The following is a 22,652-nucleotide window of genomic DNA, read 5'->3' on the forward strand; positions in this document are numbered from 1 at the left end:
CTTTATTGATAATCATATGTTAGAATTTTTGTTGGTAACTGTTATCTGCAGTATCTCTGTTATGCCTTCTTCACAGTGGAGGGAAGAAGAATCTCACACAGACCCACTGGCAACAGTTAGTACAGTTCTGACATTAATTTTTGTGGTAGAGGTTGTGATGAAAAATATTGCCTTCACCCCAAGAGGTTACTGGCAGTCGAGAAGAAATCGTTATGATCTACTAGTCACAGTTCTTGGAGTAATTTGGATGTTTATCAATGCAACTCTCAGGGTAAGTTTATAACATATTTTTTTGTTTGCAAAATAATGTCAGTTTTAAAAACCATTTTTTATTCTAGTGACTACTGCACAGTGAAATAATTTGAAGACAGTTAAATTCTGATTTATTGACTCCATAAGTGCACTCATTGGTGAAACAATTAATCTGAGCAGAGTAATCCTGAAACAAAGTCCAGTAGTAGAACCAAGGTAATTACAGGACAGAGCACAACAATATGATCACTGTGGTTCAGAAATGAAGTGAAGTGTGGAGATTTGGCCACAAACTAAGTAAGCCACCATAGTTCAGATGAGTGATAGAAGGCGTGTTGTGAGAATCTTCGTGTGCACATGTGCTGCACACTCACAACAGGGAAGCAGGTGCTGCTCCTGATGGCCATCTCCAGAATGAATGCCATGGGGTAGCTAACCAGTCATGATGACTTAGCACAGTGTCACAAAAGACAAAACTGGTGCACAGCTGTAATAGCAGCCACATGTAAATTGCACGAATTTTGAGGGGTGAGTAGATAGGCAGCAGTAGCCCCTGGTGGAGGAGTCACTGCTCAAGATATGGATGCCTAGTAGTGTCAGCAATGCAGTAAAATATGAGTGTTAACACATTTTTCCTTCCTGAGGAGAGGCTTGTTGATGGCTGTAAAAGCTGCGAGACTCTTTATGTGCTGGTAGCCTTCCATGAACACGATGAACATGACACTGTCAGCTATCAGAGCCACCAGCAGCCCCATGCTTGCAGGTTGCAGGCTGTAGGCTGTAGGGCCATAAGTGACCCAGGTGGAGGCAAGCTCTGTGAGGACACAAGTGTGGAGCTCAAAGTGGGATGCCTGCTGGGTCACTGGCAGTAGTGACACTTTCTGAGCATCTGGGACACCCAAAACACCACAGAGTGTGCACCGGGACCCCCAAAGCACCACGGAGCGGGTAAATCACCAGTGCTGCCAGGAACGGTTCATGAGGCAGAGATCCAAGGTACTGTAGCGCTGTGCGTGGTCGATGGAAAGTATAAGGCAGCAACACAGGGCTGTTGGGTGGCCGCAGTCGGGCCCCTTTGAGCTGCTGAGCTGAGTCAATTGTCTCCCGCTGAGTCCTAGAACATGTTTGTAGGTATCTCTCTTCAGAATATGCAGTCAGTGCCAGGTGAGGAGAAGAGGGAATTCCTGGACGATTGTGACTGGAGGCGAGTAAAAATGGGCAAGAGAGAAATGATCTGCTGGGGAATGCTGTAGCAGCTGGAGCAATTGATGGCAGTGGCTGCTCGGCGATGTGCAGGCAGAACTGGTTGAGATGCCGGGCAGCTTGCCTGTCTCTCAATTTCAGCATACACTACTTGCAACCCCATTGCTGCTGAATGACTGTCGGGACCCGTCTGTTCCAATTACCAAAAGCAGATGCCCAGACTAGGGTGTCTGGATGGAACTTCGGTGCCAGCAGTGCTAGCACCAGGTGTGGGGCTGGCATCAGTAGGTGAAAGTGCACAGCTGGTGTGTTTAGTCTGTGGAACATGTAGCTAAGTGCTTCCTGCTTCTGAGAACTGGAGTATTGTGATGTCTCGTGTATAACTGTCTCTTTTTTTGTTGTTTTTTGGTATACGTCAAATGTGTGTTGGTTGTTTTGAATCTTCATTGTGATGTCCAAGACATTTGTCTAATTTGCTGTTTCTCTATTGTAAAATGCATCTTATCATGAACAGAATTTATGTCTGTGTGTAACTGGTCAATTTTATTGCTTGGTTCATGTATGAGGCACAAGATGTTGTCCATGTGTCTAACCCAGTATAGGATGTTTGTTGTACCTTTTTGACACTGTTTTGTTAAATATAGTCTGTTATGTGTGGTTCATAAATATATTTGCTATGGTTCCAGGCACTGGGAATCCCATTGCTAATCCTTCACTTTTTGTGAATATAGAAGTCATTATTGAATTGAAAATAGTTATGTTCTGTTGTCAGTTCTAGAAGCCTGACTATTCCTTTGATGTATTCATGTGTAAGTGTACTGTGTGTCTTAAGATTTTGTTCTATAATGTTTATTGTTTCAGTTATTGTTGTATTGGATTACATATTGTTTGGATCAAATGACAGGAGGATGGCTGTGTCTGGAATTTGTATGTCTTTGATGCACCGAATCAATTTTGTGTTATTTCTTATAGTTCTGTCCTCTTGTAGTTTGTAGTTTTCTGATAAAGAGGACAGAACTATAATAAATGCCACATAATTGATTCAGTACATAAAAGACACAAGTTACAGACACCCTCCAGTCATTTGCTGTAGACAGTATGTATTCCAATACACCAATAACTGAAACAATAAACATTATAGAACAAAATCCTAAGCATACAATACACTTACACACAAATACATCAAAGGAACAGTCAGGCTTCTAGAACCAGTAACAGAACGAAACTATTTTTAGTTCAATAATGAATTCTATTTACAGAGTGAAGGATTACCAATGGGATCCCAAGTCTCTGGAACCACAACAAGTATATTTATGAACCACTTTGAACAGACTATATTTAACAAATTAGTTCCAAAGAGGTACAACATCCTGTACTGGATTAAATATATGGATGACATCTTGTGCCTGATAGATGAACCAAGCAATAAAATTGACCAGTTATACACTGACATAAATTCTGTTCATGATTAGATACATTTTACAATAGAAAAAGGGAAAAGTAGACAGTTAAATTTCTCGAACATCACCATAAAGATCCAAAACAACCAACACACATTTGACATATACTGAAAACCAATGAAACAGACACAATTGTACATGAGACATCACAACACCCCAGTTCTTAAAAGTAGGCAGCACTTAGATACATGCTGCACAGACTAAACACTATGTACACTACGTACAGATAATTACAGAAAAGAAATGAATACCATAATACAAATAGCCAAAAACAATGGATACAAAGATAATTTAGTAACAAAGCTGAACAAGAAAATCAAAACACACAAAAGAACAAACACCCAGCCAGCCGTCATCAACACAAGGACAAAATCACACACAAACAAACACAAAAAATACAAAAATAGGAGCAACACAAAATGTGAAAGAAACAGAAAGTAAAAGTTCATACACAGTGACATACAATTACAAATAAACACACAGAATATCCAATGTTTTCAATAAACAAGGCATAAAAATAGCCCACCAAGCCAACAACTCGATTCAGAAATACTTCCCAAAAACAATAGATAAAACTGATCTATTTCAGAAATCAGGAATATACCAACTGAAATGTAATACTTGTGATGGGAACATACATGGGTCAAACCAGGAGGACATTTGATACCAGAGACAAAGAACGTTTAAGAGCATGAATATGTAGGACAAATCATTCAACTTATGCAGAATACTTACACCAACACCAACATAAAATTAGAGCCAGAGACACACACACATTAGTTTCACAGGTTGGCAACACTCACAACATGAAGGCAAAAAATGAATAGACACCAAAATTGTTACAGTGTGGAATGAAAAAACAGTTTACCAAATTGAAGTATAAATAATTCAACACAAGAACTCCTGCAGAATGACAAACGTTGCCAACTGCCGAGTGCAAATGTGAGTCAAAGTCTTTAGATGTCAACCACTGGTAGCAAGGAGGGAAGAAGCAGAACATGTAAAGAAACACCGTAAGTAACTTGCACACACACTTTATAAACAAATTGCTGTTTTTAACCTAAAACAACCAAAAATGTACAAATGTATGTATCCAGTTTGCAGAATAACCATAGAAGATGATTTATAAATAACAGTGATGTGATATGCATGTGGTGTAATTCTTTTTAATTAAACTGCAATCAGCTGAAGGCAGATAACCAATAGTAACAGACTTGAAAATCAAGTTAAAACATCACAGGCCAGACTGTCATAGATGTATTTTAACATTTGAAATTTAAAGGCGTGCACCAGGCACTCAACTTCACCGTTAGAAAAGATGGGGGCCAAACATTTTGGATGTATTTGTCACATAGAAGTTTGCAGTAGAAACTGAGTACCATTGTCCATCACTAAATTCTGGGGAAGACCTTCAATGGAAAACGTTTTTTGTAAGGCCATAATGGTGCTTTTCCATGTTGTAAACCTGAGACTGACTATACAGGGAGAACATTAAAAAATTCGACAAACTGAAGGGATGGATTCCTGACTGGAAATGAAAGAAAGAAATCATATGTACATATGTCCAGAAACGCTTTATTGCCGTGGTAGGTGGCTCTGACGAATAACAGTTCCTCTGACCTCATGCTGCGTGTTCCTTGTGTGTTACAGGCTGTGCAATTGATGCAGCATACTGTAAGCAGCAGAATAGTCCAGTATTCATGTCAGGAACAAGCAGAGATGGTGGTGTTCATGTCAGAACAAGCCAAGATGGTGTTTGCATACAGCCAAGCAGATGAAAATGGTTCAGAGGCAGCATGACTACACCAAAACAAGTACTTTCACAGACACTAACCACATCACACAACATTTCAAGCTGTTTTTGAGTGTTTGTGTGATCATGGGTCCTTTCAGACAGACGAACGTGCAGTGAGGTGGTGGAGTGTGTATACATCAGATTTTGAGGACCAGGTTCTACAGCATATGGAGACAAACCCTAGTACAAGCTCCAGACAAGTGGCCCATCAAAATGGTGTAAGCCAAAGTATGGTTATATGTATCCTGCATTGCAGCCACTACCACCTCTATCACCTGAAATGCCTTAGAGGCCACTTCAAACATCTGTTGTGAGGTGGATGCAATGCACCTCTGTATTGTGTTACAGGATGGTTTGTTGTCATTGCATGCATACCATCTGTTTCTGGACGTACATTCATAGGACCTTTTTTTCCTCCATTTCTGGTCAGGAATCTGTCCCTGTGCTTTGTCGGTTTTATTACTGTTCACCCTGTATCAAGTAAGCAGGAGTATGCTGTCATCACAGCGATCCAATGTGTTCTGAGAACAGGGCCAGCAAAATCAAAGCAGACCCTGTCTCATTATTGTGCGGTGCTACGCCATGAAAAGAAAGCGTTCTTATGAGCCGCTTGCTATTCTGCACATTTGTTGCATGACTGGACCATCTGTACTATTTGTTGATATCAGAATAACTGTTGATGGCCGAAGCAGAGAAGTTGTAAAATGTAGACTGGCAATGGCCAGAAAAACCTTTCTGGAGAATAGAAAATTGTTGGCACTGAATGTAGATGTAAGTGTGAGGAAGTCTTTTCTGTGGGTATTTGTCTGGAGTGTAGCCTTGTATTGAAGTAAAATGTGAATTATAAGCAGTTCAGACAAGAAGAGAACAGAAGCTTTTGAAATGTGGTGCTGCAGATAAACACTGAAGATTAGATGAGTAGATCATGTAATCAATGTGTGATGTGAAATAGAATTGGGGGAAAGGTAATTTGTGGCATACATTTTTAAAGGAGCGACTGGTTGATAGTTATTCTGAGAGATCAAGGGATCACCAGTTCAGTGTTGGAGAGTAGCGTGGGGGGTAAAAATTCTAGAGGGCGACCAAGAAATTATAGAGGGAGGCCAAGAAGTGAATACAGAAAACAGGTTCAAAAGCATGTAGCTTGCAGTAGTTATTTGGAGGTGATGAGACTGGCACAGGATAGAGTAGGATGGAGACCTGCATCAAACCAGTCTGCAGACTGAGGACCACAACAACAATGTCAGAGATATATTACAACTGCCTAGAAACTGCTCCCATCGAGATCGTGAGGACAAGATTAGATTAACTACAATTGCACAGAGGTGTTCAGACAGGCATTATTCTCATAATCCATACATGAATGGCGTAGGAATAAGCTCTAATAATTGGTGCAATGGGAAGTACCCTCTGTCATTCACTCAACACTAGTTTGCAGAGTATGGCTGAAGATGTAGATATTGTGAAAGACTAGTTACAGGGGGAAAAGGTGACTGTCTTGTTGTCTGATTCACATTAGAAAATTACGTAAATGATGTAAAACTTGAGCTGAAACGTTCTAGAAGAGTGGCACTAACTATACCATGGAAGCCTACATACAAAGTTTGAAGAAAAAAATATGTAGTGTGGAATCTAGAAGTATACCACAACACACTACATGATGTGCCTGTAAGGACCACAAAAACTAGATCAGACTAACTAATCTGCCTGAGGGGGGGGTGGGGGGGGGGGGAAGAAAGAAACCAGAAGGGGAGGAGAAAATGAAGTGAAACTTCACAGATTGAGAGGGTAAGTGAATTTATTTCTGTGATTACAAAATCAAGTCAGATTTACAAAGAACTTGGAATTATGGCCACACTTATCAGATGCACCCATCCTTGTTTGGATGCAGACACTGATTCATTTAGGTAAGGTTTCTTAAAGCTGTTGTATCCTCTCCTGAGCCAAGCTGGACTGCAACTGTGTCCTTGATACCCAAGATGTTGGCACAGGAACAGAGTTGATGTCTAAGCTGGTTCTATTTGGGACAGATCTAGGGAGCTTTCTGGCTATAGGAATACTTCAACATCACACAGACAGCTCATGGAGGCACATGCCGTTTGTGGACAAGATTTATCATGTTGGAAAATTGCACCTCAGTACTGTCACGTGAGAGGTGACAAATGATTCACAGGACGTCCATGACATAACTTTTGTGTGGCGGCATAACTCACTCAATCACTACCTGCTCTGATTTGAAGTCATACCAATGGCTCCCCACACCATGATGCCAGGAGTAACACCAATGTGCCTCTCAAAAACATTGGAAGAATGGGACATCTCCCCAGATCACAGTCATACTCACTGATGATGGTCATGTGGGATTGCGAAGAACAGTGATAAAAAATAGAGCACAGTATCAAGCAACTCTACCCCACACAAGATCTGTCACAGTTAACAACGCATGACCAGAGTGTTCAGCAGAGATAAATTGCTTCACCATGAGGTTTAAGCCACGCAATGTAGATTATATGCTTTTCCCCTTTACACGATTTGACTGATAACACCAAACACAATAAACAAACACAACAGGGCGATGACCTGACAAAATAAAGAATAACTAAAAACAATCTGTTTGCATGTAGGCACCATGCATGTGCAATACACTCAGCTGTGGCCAAACCAAGAATGAGGTCCACAAAGCCAGTGCCATCAAAGCCACTGACATTAAAAGAAAAAAATGGGGCAGTGTGGGGTGGGGGTGGGGGGGGGGGGGGGGGGAGGGGCCTTCCACATTAAATAAACTACTAAACCAAAATAATGAGCTGTTATGACAGGAGTAACTTCCCATAATAATTAAAACATCTTGCCAAGTCTAAAAATACTGCACTGTTAAAACAAGGGGTACCAAATTTGCATAGAATAGTTACACAAAAGAGTTACTAGATTACAGTCATGCAAGTTAGCGTGTGGTGACCACCATGACCACTCAGGCCTTTAGAATGAGGAAAACAGCAATTATATGAAACAATAATGGATTAAAATTACATATCGTGGTGAGCAGTGACCTCCTCAGCAAAGATGGTGCAGGCCGTCATGGCGTGTAAAAGCACAGCTTCGAAGGCACTATCATCCAAAAGCCCAATAAGGTGCCTTACCACACTGTTTGTGATGTTGTAACAGACTAAAGGTGCGTCCAAGTCCGGGCCACCACTGCATTCTCAACTCTGCCACAGGTTCAGCACTCAGTGAGAAGGCTACAGTTGAGTAACATTATAGTATGTAAGCACTGCGGGTATCACAAAAAATGATAGAATAAAAAGATAATCCCAGAAATATTGCTGAGCATGGACAAAGAAACTAAATAGCCATAAATTTGCAACTCAACTAGGCTCCTCACTGATTTACATAGACATGGAGAATGAGAGGGGTGGGGCAGGGAGACTCTTACATGGCTGGAACAATTACACTCACATGTGAAAGTTCAGTCTACCCTTTCAGACAAGAAGTGGGATTCTCGGATCCAAAATTCACACCAGGCAAACAACCAACAACAGGGCTTAATCCCCTGTCCAAGAATCAGCTACCACACACAGCTGGATTACCACATGGCAAAATAATCAGTTCCAGACAACCTGAGTGTGCTCTACACTAAAGCCATTGTACTTCCGTAAACTTCCCACTGCCAAAGTCACTATGCCTCATTGCAAATTCAAGTCAGTTGACCCCTTGACATTGGACGAGGAGGATGTTGCCACCCAAGCACTCCTGGTCACATGCCAACACCTCACTTCTCCAATTGTAACACAACCACCACCACACCCCCTAGTAAACAGCTCACTCTACACTGCAGGTGAAGCAGGCAGTTTGTAAAAGGAAGTGGAGTCAACACTGCTCAATTTCTGTGAAGTATGTTGATTTAACTGTCACTCACTCCAATATTATTGCAAGTGGCAGCAAACAGTGAGGTGAAATGATAAAAAGAACAGGAGAGGGACAGATATTGCTGGTACTGGAAAACAATACAAATATTGATGCAGTGCAATATATCTGGGGCTGTTTCCAAATTCTGCTTGGAAGTGCAATGTTTTAAACCATTTTGATTTCAGCATGTTGTCTCCCAACCTTAAAATTTGCTATGAATTTTCAAGTCCATGTGTAATCTACTGCACATCCATAAATTGTTATAATAGTTTGTAGATCTGCATTAACATTCAGAAAAGTGTGTTGTTCTTGGAAATGAATGTATGGTTAAAAATTCTGTAGTAAAATATGATGATACTGCAGCTATCCATAGGTATAATTAATGATGTCAGTCACTCTTCAGTAATGTTTATGTTTCATCCCATCATCTGCACATAGCAGGTAGCCCAAGAAAATATATATTAAATGCAGGAACTCCTGCAGATGATTACTGTGATGGACAGATGACTCTAACATAAGTAAATGTAATATACTTATTGTAATTAGGTGAATATCGCCAGTATTGTTTGAGTATAGCGATAAGAACTGGAGACGGTAACACTCACTATATTTACTGGAGTTACCGATATAAAGTATTTAAGATGGAATAACTATGTCAATCTTATATTGAGGGAGCCCTATATCTTAATGTTCCGATCGTAGGCCTGTGTCATAGGGTTTCTTGTGCTTGACACACTTCAGTGTGCCATCTCTCTCTCTCTCTCTCTCTCTCTCTCTCTCTCTCTCTCTATCTATCTATCTATCTCTGCCCCATCTCCCTCTTCCCCTCCCTCTCGTCTACTTCTACTTCCACCTCCTCCCTCTACCACCAGCCCCTCCCTCCATCACCCCTCCTTCCCTCTACCACCCCTCCCTCGCTCTACCACCCCTCCCTCCCTCTACCACCCCTCCCTCCCTCTACCACCCCTCCCTCCCTCCCTCCCTCCCTCCCTCCCTCCCTCCCTCCCTCCCTCACTCACTCACTCACTCACTCACTCACTCACTCACTCACTCACTCCTTCCCTCCCTCTTATGCCTGTCCCTCCGTCTTATCCATGTGTTATGGTTTTGCTTCATCAGTTGGTAAGCTGGTGCACAACCCCTGTCTGAAACACTGTTCATTTCCATATAATCACATGAACATCATTACTTCTTTAGACATTGTGGAATGACACATTTATATCTGTTCACACTGTGAGTGAAAGGATGAACTGACAATCCATCACATTGACACAACTCTCACTCTTTGTAATACATGCAACTTATTCATAAAAAATTCTTACATTATTTGTTTTGAACTAATGATGAAATATGATTATGGTGCACATGACATGTGGCCAAGGTTCTCCATCAAGACACTTTGCAACTGATACCCATTCTATATGTGGTGGCTGTGTCTCCTGATGGTATAGATGGAATGTTTCAAAATCTCATATGAATCTGTGTTCACCAGTGCAAAAGGATATATGAAGTTCATTTTAACTGCTCCAGGTAATTTACAGACTCCAAAATGTGGAAATTCCAGCAGTGTAAAGTAGATGACAGAAGGGTTGACCTGAAGGGTGATTTTGAATGTGTGCATTCAAATATGAAGAAATGGTGAGGGCTATTGAAATGACATGACTTGACATTTCTCAGAGGTCATGTGCCCAAATTGTTCAGTTTCTAATAAAGTTGCACTTATCAGAATACAGGATGTCCTACACAGCATCAACTGACTACCCCATGACATTGTCTTTCCTTCGTAGGTGAATCATAGTGTACAGTTTAGCAACATATCATCTTCTGAGAAAATTCTTACCACAGTGTGTCTAATCCTAATTGTTGTATCTGTGTCAATTATGTGGGCAGAAATCACCATTGAAGGAAATATAGATCTCCAAGTCATCTACAGTAGTTCTTTGATACCCCAAATGCTTGAGAATGAGATCTTCTGAACTAACATCGGAGCAAATAAGAAATTTATGCAAGGTCTGATCATTTCAAGGGTTTTTATCAGTGTGAAAATATGACTTTTTGTGCTTTCCTGAAAGGTCTGTTACAAATACACTTATTTGGTTTACTGCCCTATCATATTGTGTAACTCGCGCAATATTTCATCGATGCAACTGCTCAACATCGTCAGGTGGTGGTAGCTGCTGCTTTCACTGCTGCGAGGTGCGACTGATGATAATCACACAGCATCTAATGCTTTATTAGATGACAAGAGACAGTGCAGTGTTGGGTTGCATGACTCACACGTCTCTTCCAGTTGACTTACACATCGTGCGTGCAGCCGATCCTCTTGCTTGGGTTATCAGCTACATTGCTCTCACCATTCATTTCATCTCTGAAGACTGTATCAGGTTAAGGGGAATATTATTAATGAGCTCTATATTCTTGAAATAAATTATGTACTCATAGGCTCTTATCAGTTCAACAACAATATATTTTTGATTCTGTCAAAGTAACAATTATTCTGTACTAACTCCTGCAAGCCAACTGGTTCCAAGGTAAATGTCAGAATCTACTAAACATTTGTACAGTTACATATGTTCTGTGTAATGAAGAGCCAAGACATAAAGTAAATTCTCTATATAACACATGCTTCATCTGTCTCTGTAACAATCCTCATGATACCACACACCATGGAACATTATCCAAATACTCTTTGACTTTTTTATATAACTTGTAGGGTGCTGCTTGTAACAACTTGTCTGACACAGCTTGTGGCTCTGCATGACAACTGTCCTTCCTGTTCACACAGACATGTGTGATGCAGTAAAAAAGGCTCTCTCACCCTTGTCATTAAAATATCTGGTGTTCGAGACGGTGGGGAGCCAAGTGTTTCTAGAATTTACCCCAAAATTCTCGAAGCACTACAAGTGGCATTGAAATTTATCATGCCGGGAGCAGGAAATACATGTATGCAGGAAGATGCTCATAGTTGGAGGAAAGCAGCACTCCTAGTGCTCCAGAAAAGCCATCCGCTGATGCGCTATGGGTAGTGACTGTACTCCCAGATGTTCCTGTGGTTAAAGGCTGAAATAAATCTCAGTAGTCCGTTATGTCACATGATGAATCAGAAGTTCTTGTTTTTCCCTGTCTTGATTTAATGGCAGCCAGTGGTGGATTCCAGGTGCACATAGTTGAAAACCTGCATCCTGTTGATACGATTGTCCACTGTATGGATATGTAAGGCCTCCTTAACAACATAGTCCCAGAAAGATGATGCTGGGGATAAAATTTCCTTCTTTTTGTAAAACATATGATGTCCCATGTCCAGGCAATGCTTCACCACTGCAGATTTATCAAGTTGCCCCAGGTGCATATGATGATGGTGTTCAATGCAATGTTCTTGCACGGTTTGGCGATCTGCCCAATATAAGCTTTTCCACAATGGCATGGGATTTTATAAGCATCACATTTCCTAAGGCCACAGTCGTCTTTGACCAAGCACAGTAAATTCCTACATTTTACTAGTGGCAGAAAAAAGCACTTGATTTCATGCTTTTTGATGATTCTTTCTATTCTTGAAGACATGCTGTGAAAAAGGACAAGAACGCAGTTGCAGTGGGTGCCTCCACATCTTCATTTACATCCCTGCATTGAATTTGCTTAGAACAGAATGCACAGCATATCTGCCTATCGCAATAGCCATTCTGTTGGAATACTGTTCTAGGGTGTTGTAGCTCACCAGGTAGACTGTCAGCATCTGAAACCATATGTGCTCTATGCACCAAAGAGCTTAAGACACTATCACATTGCGCAGGGGATTGTTCTTGCAAATATAGCTCTGTATGAGTTGACTTGCAATAGATGCTATGTCCCAGTGTACCATGAGCTTTTATTCTGACTATGGCATCCAGGAATAGTAAAATGCCATCCTTTTCCACTTACATTGTTAATTGTATATTTGGATGGTGAGAGTTCAGATGCCAGAGAAACACAGGTAATGTCACTATTCGGTTGGGCCACACCACAAAAGTATCGTCTACATACCACCAGATGCTGGAAGGTTTGAGACTTGCTGACTGTAGTGCTTTTTCCTCAAAGTCTTCCATAAAATAGTTGGCCACCATGGGAGACAGAGGACTTCCCATGGCAACACCATCCACTTGTTATAAATACTGGTCATTGAATAAGAAATAAGTTGAGGTAAGCACATGTTTAAATAATGCCAACTATGTCTTTCTCAAACTTGCTACTGATAAGTGCTAATGAGTCCTGTAGAGGCACTTTCATAACTAATGATTCAATGCTAAATCAAACCAAAACATCGACACTTGTAGCTTAAGGGTCTCCAGGCGTCCTATGAAGTCCTCTGAATTCCAGATATGATTACCACATTTGCCTATGAGAGGTTCCAACAGTGTAGAAAGATGCTTGGCAAGAAAATAGGTAGGAGCTCCAATGTTGCTCACTATTGGGCCAAGAGGAGTAGGCCATACAATCTTGTGGGAACTGCAGCCTGTTGCCATAGGCTCTTAGTCACTTTAGAAGGAATAGAACTGTCCTGGAGAAGATCTAAGGTTTTTCTCTGAATTGTTCCAGTTGGATCCTCTCTTAGCTTTCAATAGGCAAGTTCGTTGAGCAGGGCCTCCATCTTGCTGTCGTATTCAGTTCGTGAGAGAACGACGATGGCGTTCTCCTTGTCGACAGGAAAAATGACAAGGACTTTGTTCGCTCTCAAGTCTCGCAGAGACTTCCTTACTGCTGAGCTGATGTTGAACTTTCTCAGTGGGGCCTGTGTTAAAATTTGGCAGTGTCCCTCCTAATCTCTTCTGCAACATCACTAGGAAGCTTCAAAATTGCCTGTTATATGCCAGCCGTGACATCTCGGATTGGAGCTGTCCGTGGTGTTGGTGCATAGCTCAAACCTTTCTCAAGCACTGCAACAGCTGCATCATTCAGGATTCTATCTGTGAGACTGAACATGTTGCACCGAGATGGTTATGCCTTGAGATGAGAATACTTTGACATTTGGCGAACCTTGGCATGTTGTTTTGACCGGTCAGCTAGCATCCAGGTAGTGCTATCTAACCAATCCCAGGATAACACTGAGAGTTTCAAAGAGATCTTCAGATACAGTGATAGTAATTTTGTGGACACCATGTGCAGTTCATGATTTGTATGATTTACCCTCTCTCTCACTAGGGTTGCACTCACCTGTCATTTAATTCTAACAGCAGCTGCAGATTTAGTATGACGTTTAAATTTAGCAAACATTGGCACAGTTTGTTTGTCATGGCATCACAATAAAAACGCCATGGTGCACAACAGTCTACCTCTTTTGTTACATAACTTTTCAAGTTCACATATGTCATTGGCCATCTTCTCCCCATAGAGGTACCAGATATGACTTTTCATGCTTCCCCAACAGATCTGTTGCCAACACACTTCCCGTATTTGCCACCAGATCATATTGTGTAACTTGCACAATATTTCATCGATGTAACTGCTCGACATCATCATGTGGTGGTAGTTGCTGCTGTCATTGCTGAAAGGCACAACGGATGAGATGCCGTGACAAGCAAACTGTCCTGCGTGCTAGCTGACTGGTCAAGACAAAGGTTTGCCAAATGTCAAAGTATTCTCATCTCAAGGCCCAACTGTAAGAAGGGAAGGCACCATGTTTAATCTCACGTATAGAATCCTGGATGACGCAGCTATTGCAGTGCTCGAGAAAGGTTTGAAAGATGCATCAACACCACAGACAGCTCCAATCCAAGATATCATAGCTAGCATAAAACAGGCAATTTTGTAGCTTCCCAGTGACTTTGCAGAAGAGATTAGTATGGAACCTTCCGAATTTTAACATGAGCTTCACTGAGAAAGTTCAACAGTTAACAATGTAAGTGGAAAAGAATGGCATTTTACCATTCCTGGATGTCATAGTCAGAAGAAAAGCTGATGTTACTGTGGGACATAGCATCTATTGCAAATCAACTCATACAGAGCTATATTTGCAGGCCACAAGTTGTCATCACCCTGCACAATGAGGTAGTGTCGTACACTCTTTGGTGCATAGAACACATGTGGTCCCAGATGCCAACAGTCTACGTGGTGTGCTATAACACCTAAGAATGGTATTGCAACAGAATGGCTATTCCGATAGGCAGATAGGCCATGCATTCCATTCTAAGCAAATTTGAAGGTGGGACGTAAGATGTGGAGGCACCCACTGCAACGGTGTTCTTGTCGTTTTTTAATGGCATGTCTTCTAGAATAGAAAAAATGCTCAAAAAGCATGACATCAATTGCATTTTTCAGCCACCAGCAAAACTGAGGAATTTATTGTGCTCGGTCAAAGACGACCACGGCCTTAGGAAATGTGGCATGTGTGAAATCCTATGCCATTATGGAAAATCTTATATTGGGCAGACGTGCCAATCCATGCAAGAATGTTACGTTGAATACAATCATCATACACACGTGGGGCAACCTGATAAATTTGCAGTTCTGGAGTATTTCTGAAGAAGCGGAGCTTGCCTGGGCACGGGACATCGTATGTTTTACGAAAAGAGATAAATTTTATCCCCGCATCCTTTTTTTGGGACTGTGTTGTTAAGGAGGCCATACATATCCATACGGCAGACAATCTCATCAATAGGGATGCAGGTTTTCAACTAATCACTGCTTGGAATCCTGCACTGGGTCCCATTAAATCAAGACAGAGAAAACAAGAACTTCCGATTCATCACGCGACTCAACCTACTACTGAGATTTAATTCAGCCTCTATCCACAGGAGCATCCAGCAGCACAATCATTGCCCATAGAGCATGCGTGGACGGCCTTCCTGCAGCAGCCAGGAGGGGGCTCTAGGAGCATCACTTTCCTCCAACTATGAGCGTCTTCCGATGCACGCGTATTCTCCGCTCCTGGCATGATAAATTTCGACGACGCCACATGATTATCTTCATTTGCAGCTTGCAGCAGTGACATCAGGAGCTACCACCACCTGATAATGTTGAGCATTTGCAGCGATGAAATATCGTGCGAGTTACACAATACAATCTGGCGGCAAACCCAAGAAGCATATTTGCAGTGTGAAAATACTTTTCCAGTAAGCCTTAATCATTAAGCTCAATAGATTTTCCAATGTGTGGATTTTAACAGACAAGTTTGAGGGTTGTAAAGTGTCACATAGTATGGATATTTATACAATAAATTTGTTAATAAATGATCTTAAATCACAACATGTGACAACCCAATTATTCAAATGCCATGGCTAGGTGAAGTTAATAAGAATTTGAGATCCAAGAGCAGAAAGGTTTTATCACCTATTCCTTCACAATTTGGAAACAGTATTTATGAACCCGTAATATGATGTAGCAGTGAAGTAGCAACTCATATACACAGTGACATGGGAAACTACTTTCATTGTTTATTTGACCTTCCATTGGAGAGTGGAACATGACATACTTGAAATTTTTGCTGTTTGAAACCACTGTGCCCTGTGCAGTATATGAGTTGTGTGGGAAAAGTAATGAGACTGACAACACTACAAGAAACTTGGTAATGCTGTGTTTTTCTACTTGTGTAGACTCGTATGTTTATCCCTTCCAGATGCTCAGTTCAATTTTCAGTTCTATATAGTCATCACATCATTTTTGATAGCACTGTCATTTAAGTTGTGTGTGTGTGTGTGTGTGTGTGTGTGTGTGTGTGTGTGTGTGTGTGTGTGTTTTGAAAAGGAATAGCGGAATTTAGAGCAACTTTATACCACCAAGTTTTGTGTTAAACTTCGGGAATCCGTGAGTGTGACCTGTAAAATTTTGATAAAGGCCTATGTAAAACATTCCTCATCAAGGGAATAAGTTTTTCGCTGGAAAACATCATTTTTGGAAGGCTCAGAACATGTTGAAGATGAATCTCACTCAGGGAAAGCTTCAACTTCAAAAACTGATGAAAACATTGAATATATACGTGCTCTTGTGAGATTAGACTGATGTTTAACAATGAGGATGAAGAGTGATTTTTTGAGCTTAAACACTTTCACCAGACGTCAAATTTTGACCAAAGGTTTGCACAAACAGAAGGTTTGTGCCAAAACTGTGCCGAAAAACTTCACAATTGAGCAGAAGGACAATCAAAGAAAATTGGGCATTGATCTTCTTGAGAGAACTGGCAATGACCATGAATGGTTCAGTCATGTGATCACTGGTGATGAATCCTTTCTGAGTATGGTCCTGAGAAAAGCAGCAAAGTGAGGAGTGGCACACTGAGACATCTCCTTGATCAAAAAAACCTCGATTGAGCAAATCAAAGATTGAAACAGTACTGGTTTACTTTTTTGATAGTAGGTATATTGTGCATAAAGAATTTGTTCCTCCAGAACTAACTGTTAACCAAGTGTTTTACAAGGGTGCCCTGGAAAGTTTCAGGAAAAAGATGAATCTAGTTAGACCAGAGATTGCAAATAAGTGTATGCTGCAGCAAGTAAGTCTCATTACTTTTCTCAAAGATCTTGTAAGCCATTAGTTACTTACTGATAATGTTTTGACAATCACCTACGATTTTGTGAAAGGAAAATTACCTTCTCTTAACTGTCAAGGACATTCTGTGAATACAGGTAATCACTCAAATTTATCTGCTGCTAGTTTTAATAAGAAAGAACAGAAAATTAAACCTCATGGCATTTTTAGGATTCCATACTGTCTTCTGACTGACTGACTGACTGACTGACTGGTCTGTCTGTCTGACTGACTGTTAAGAACCCTTTCCTCGGGAATGGGCAGTTTACATGTATGTCACATACTCAAGTCTACAGACCCACTGTGGTGTAAAACATTTAAGGTTCTAAGTCAATACATTCAAGAGGTATGGTCATTAACGTTACATTTTTTGATACTCACAAGCACACTTATAAGAATCAGTAAGGTACTGTGCATTGACATAAAATCATGAAATTTGACAAGAAGCAAAGTTGCACAGTACAATTAAAGAAAAAAGTTTGAAAATTATTAATTTGTAATTATGTAGCATGACCAAAAAAAAAAATTGTCATTTGTTATCTGTCAGCCTGTCTGTCCATCCTTCTCGTAAGACCCCTTTTTCTCAGGGATGTGTGGATGTTTCATTTTGAAACATATGACAATACTAAAATCTATGGTTCCCTGGCAGTGTGAAACCTTTAAGATTCCAAGTCAACACAGTCAAAAGATATGGCTATGTATGTCACTTATTTCATATTTGCAAATGTATTCATGAGAACCTGTAGGGTACTTCTCATTGTCCTAGAATCATGAAATTTGGCAAGAAGCAAGGTTTCACAGTACAAGCAAAGGAAAAAATCTGGAAATTGCTAATTTGTAAATGTCACATAAAAATAAATAAGTAAATTTTTTGTCATGTTATCCAACTGTCTGTCTGTGTATCTGTTAAACCTCTTTTCCTCAATAATAGGTAGACATATCAAGTTGAAATTTATGTCACATACTAAAGTCTGTGGTCCCTTGGTAGTGTAAGAAATTTAAGCTTCTATATCATTGCAATCAAAAATACAGCCATTTATGTCACATATTTTCAGTTCCTGCCATGGTTGAACTATCTGTACATATTCTTAAGTTTGTACAGAACTCTTGGTGCATGAGTCATTCTGACACTTATCTGGATTTTTTTCCATTAGATTAGATTAGTACTAGTTCCATAGATCATGAATATGACACTTCTTAATGATGTGGAACGCATCAGGTTAATATATATATCAAGTTTTTACAATCAACGGCTGCTTCATCAGGAAAGAGGGAAGGAGAGGGAAAGATGAAAGGATGTGGGTTTTAAGGGAGAGGGTAAGGAGTCATTCCAATCCCGGGAGCGGAAAGACATACCTTATGGGGAAAAAAGGACAGGTATACACTCGCGCACACACACATATACATCCGCACATACACAGTCACAAGAAGACATTTTCATCGGTGGTCTTTGAAAGTGTTTGCGATGTCTGTTTTGCTGTATCCATTTTCCCAGAAAACAGGTTTTAAATTCTTCAGTTCAGACTGTAGGTGGTCATTGTCAGAGATAATCTTGGCTCTATTTACCAACGTGATCAGGACCGCTTTCTTGTGTACAGGTTGGTGGAAAATATTGCCGTTCAAATACCGATCAGTGTGGGTTGATATCCGGTACGCTGAATGACCAAGCTGGCCTCCTGCCTTCCACTCAACAAAAATATCTAAGAATGGTAGCTTGACTTGCTTCTCCATCTCAACAGTAAATTTAATGTTGGGATGAAGACCATTCCTTTGATCAATGAGCTGCTGTAGTGTATCTTCACCATGAGGCCATATCAGGAAGGTGTCATCAACGTATCGTAGAAAGCAATACGAGCATATTGTCGCAGTTTGCAGAGCATGCTCCTCAAAGTGCTCGATAAAGAAATTAGCGACTGCTGGAGACAGTGGTGATCCCATGGCTGTGCCGTCCGCTTGTGTCTGTGTATGTGTGTGTGTGTGTGTGTGTGTGTGTGTGTGTGTGTGTGTTTGTTTGTGTGCCTGCCCTTTTTCCCCCTAAGGTAAGTCTTTCCACTCCCAGGATTGGAATGACTCCTTACCCTCTCCCTTAAAACCCACATCTTTTCGTTCTTCCCTCTTTCCTGATGAAGCAACCGTTGGTTGCGAAAGCTAGAATTTGGTGCGTATGTTTGTGTTTGTTTGTGTGTCTATCAACCTGCCAGCGCTTTTGTTTGGTAAGTCACATCATCTTTGGGGAAACATTCCACGCGGGAAAAATATATCTAAAAACAAAGAAGATGTAACTTACCAAACGAAAGTGTTGCCATGTTGATAGACACACAAAAAAACACAAACACACACACAAAATTCAAGCTTTTGCTTTTTTTCGTCAGGAAAGAGGGAAGGAGAGGGAAAGACGAAATGATGTGGGTTTTAAGGGAGAGGCTAAGGAGTCATTCCAATCCTGGGAGTGGAAAGGCTTACCTTAGGGGGATTAAAGGACAGGTATACACTTGCGCACACACACACACACACACACACACACACACATATCCATCCGCACATATACAGACACAAGCAGACATTTTCAAAACTTTTTGCCTGTACGAATGTCTGCTTGTGTCTGAATATGTGCGGATGTGTCGGATGGATGTGTGTGTGTGTGTGTGCGTGTGTGTGTGTGTGTGTGTGTGTGTGTGTGTGTGTGTGTGTGTGTGTGTGGAATTGGAATGACTCATTACCCTCTCCCTTAAAACCCACATCATTTTGTCTTTCCCTCTTCTTCTCTCATTCCTGACAAAGCAACTGTTTGTTGCAAAAGCTTGAATTTTGTGTGTGTGTTTGTGTTTGTTTGTGTGTCTATCAATATGTCAACAAATTTCGTTTGGTAAGTTACATCATCTTCGTTTTTATATACATATAGCTATCTGTCAGACTTTTGATGCTATTAGACTTTTGTGGCAGCATAATTTACCTCCTTCTGAGCCAAAGTTAGATTTAACCTTGAGTAGTGAAGATCATCCTTTCTCCTACTGTTGTAGCCATGTACACTGCTTTTACTTTTGAATTCGTTCAGATTGTTAATAACAAATTTCATAAGTGAATATATATATTGTGAGGCTACAGTGAAGATCTGTAGCTCTTTAAATAAATGTCTGCAGGATGATCTTGGATGGGCTCCAGCAATTATTCTGATTACACGCTTTTGTGCAATGAATACTCTTTTACTCAATGATGAGTTACCCCAGAATATGATGCCATACGAAAGCAGAGAATGAAAATAGGCATGGTAAGCTAATTTACTCAGATGCATATCTCCAAAATTTGCAATGACCCTAATACCATAATTAGCTGAACTCAAACGTTTCAGCAGATCCTCAGTGTGTTTTTTCCAGTTCAACCCCTCATCAATGCATACACCTAGAAATTATGAATATTCTACCTTAGCTACCGATTTCTGATCGAAGCCTATATTTATTAATGGTGTCATTCCATTTAGAGTGTGGAACTGTATATACTGTGTTTTGTCAAAGTTTAATGAGAGCTCATTTGCAGAGAACCACTTAATGATTTTCTGAAAAACATCGTTTACAATTTCACCAGTTAATTCTTGTCTGTTGGGTGTGATAGCTATACTTGTATCATCGGCAAAAAGTACCAGCTTTGCATCTTTGTGAATATAGAATGGCAAGTCATTAATATATATTAAGAACAGCAGAGGACCCAAGACCAAACCTTGTGGCACCCCATGCTTGATTGTTCGCCAGTTTGAGAAATCACCATATTTTGCATATTCTGTGGACTGTTTATTTCAACTTTCTGCACTCTTCCAGTTAGGTATGATTTAAACCATTTGAGCACTGTCCCATTCATACCACAGTATTTGAGCTTATCTAGAAGTATTCCATATTTACACAATCAAAAGCCTTTGATTGATCACAAAATATCCCAACGGGTGACTTTCGGTTACTCAGAGGATTTAATATTTCATTAGTGAAAGTATATATAGCATTTTCCATTGAAAAATCCTTCTGAAAACTAAACTGACATTTTGTTAAAACTTTATTTTTACAAAGGTGTGAAGCTACTCTACAATACATTACTTTTTCAAGAATTTTGGAGAAGGCAGTCAGAAGAGAGATTGGGCGGTAGTTTTTGACATCAGACATATCCCCTTTTTTATGCAGTGGTTTAACAATGGCAATTCAGTCTATCTGGGAAAATACCCTGCTTCAGAGAGCTATTACATATGTGGCTAAGAATCCCACTTATTTCTTGGGAACAAGCTTTTATTATCCTGCTGGAAATGCCATCAATTCCGTGTGAGCTTTTATTCTTGAGAGAGTTTATTATCTTCCTAATTTCAGAAGGAGAGGTGGGTGGATTTCAATTGTATCAAATGGCGTGGGTAAGGCCTCTTCCATTAACTGCCTTGCTTCTTCTAATGAAGATTTAGATCCTATTTTCTCTACAACATTTAAAAAATGATTATTCAAAATGTTTTTGACTTCCGGCTTGTTGTTTATCAAGTTTCCATTCGTTTTGATGGTGATGCTGTCATCCTGTACTCTTGGTTGCCCTGTCCCCCTTGTAATAATATTCCAAATTTTTTTGATTTTGATATCAGAGGTATTAATCTCAGACATGATGCACATGCTTCTGGACTTTCTAATAACCTTTCTTAATGTAGCACAGTAGTTTTTATAATATTTGGCTGTTTCTGGGTCATTACTCTTTTTTATTGTTAGGTACAGTTCCCTTTTGTGGTGTCAAGATATTTTTATTCCTTTAGTAAGCCAAGGTTTTTTGCATGGTTTCTTATAATTAGATTTAACTACTTTCTTGGGAAACAGCTTTCAAATTCTCTTACAAGTGTATCATGAAATAAGTTATATTTTAAATTAGCATCGGGTTCCTTGTACATCTCATACCAGTCTAACTGCTGAAGATTTTCTCTGAACTTTCTAATTGTTGAGTCATTAATTGAACGCACAACTTTGGAGGGTGGTTTTGAATTACTGAATGGAGCTATGTCATATACTGTAACTAGCTGATCATCATGATCAGAAAGGCCATTCTCAACAGGACAAGAATTTATGTTTTTAAACCTATCTTGGTCTATAAAACAGTTATCTATCAATGTGCTGCTGTCCTTCACTGCCCGAGTAGGAAAATTAATGACAGATGTCAAATTGAAAGAACCGAGCAAGACTTCCAGGTCATTCTTCCTATTATACTGTTTCAGTGAATCAACATTGAAGTCCCCACAAATAATAATTTGCTTTCTCCTATCTGACTGATAGAACAACAAGGCATCCAATTTTTCCCGGAATAAATTAGAGTTTCCTGAAGGGGACTTATATACTGTTACAATTATAAAAGAGCCCTCCTTCAGTTTAAGTTGATAGGCACATGCTTCTATATGTTGCTCTAGACAAAACTTTTTTATATCTAAGCTTTCTACACAGTGATAACTTTTGACATATATGGAAACTCCTCCTCCCACTTTATTCTCTCTACTCATATGTGCAGCTAGTTTATAACCACTGATATTTACCTTTTCC

At 40.2% G+C, this 22,652-nt stretch overlaps 1 protein-coding gene across 1 annotated transcript in view; it reads left to right on the forward strand.

Annotated features, from left to right (window-relative positions):
* The window catches only part of LOC126276364 (sodium leak channel NALCN), a 361,108-nt gene that overhangs the window by 269,656 nt on the left and 68,800 nt on the right, over positions 1–22,652 (forward strand). The window contains exon 24 of the mRNA XM_049977270.1: positions 77–271. Within this exon, the coding sequence (XP_049833227.1) occupies positions 77–271 (195 nt within the window). The remainder of the gene's footprint in view (positions 1–76; positions 272–22,652) is intronic.

This window comes from Schistocerca gregaria, chromosome 1, assembly GCF_023897955.1.
Source record: "Schistocerca gregaria isolate iqSchGreg1 chromosome 1, iqSchGreg1.2, whole genome shotgun sequence".
In the NCBI taxonomy this organism is placed as follows: Eukaryota; Metazoa; Arthropoda; class Insecta; order Orthoptera; family Acrididae; genus Schistocerca; species Schistocerca gregaria.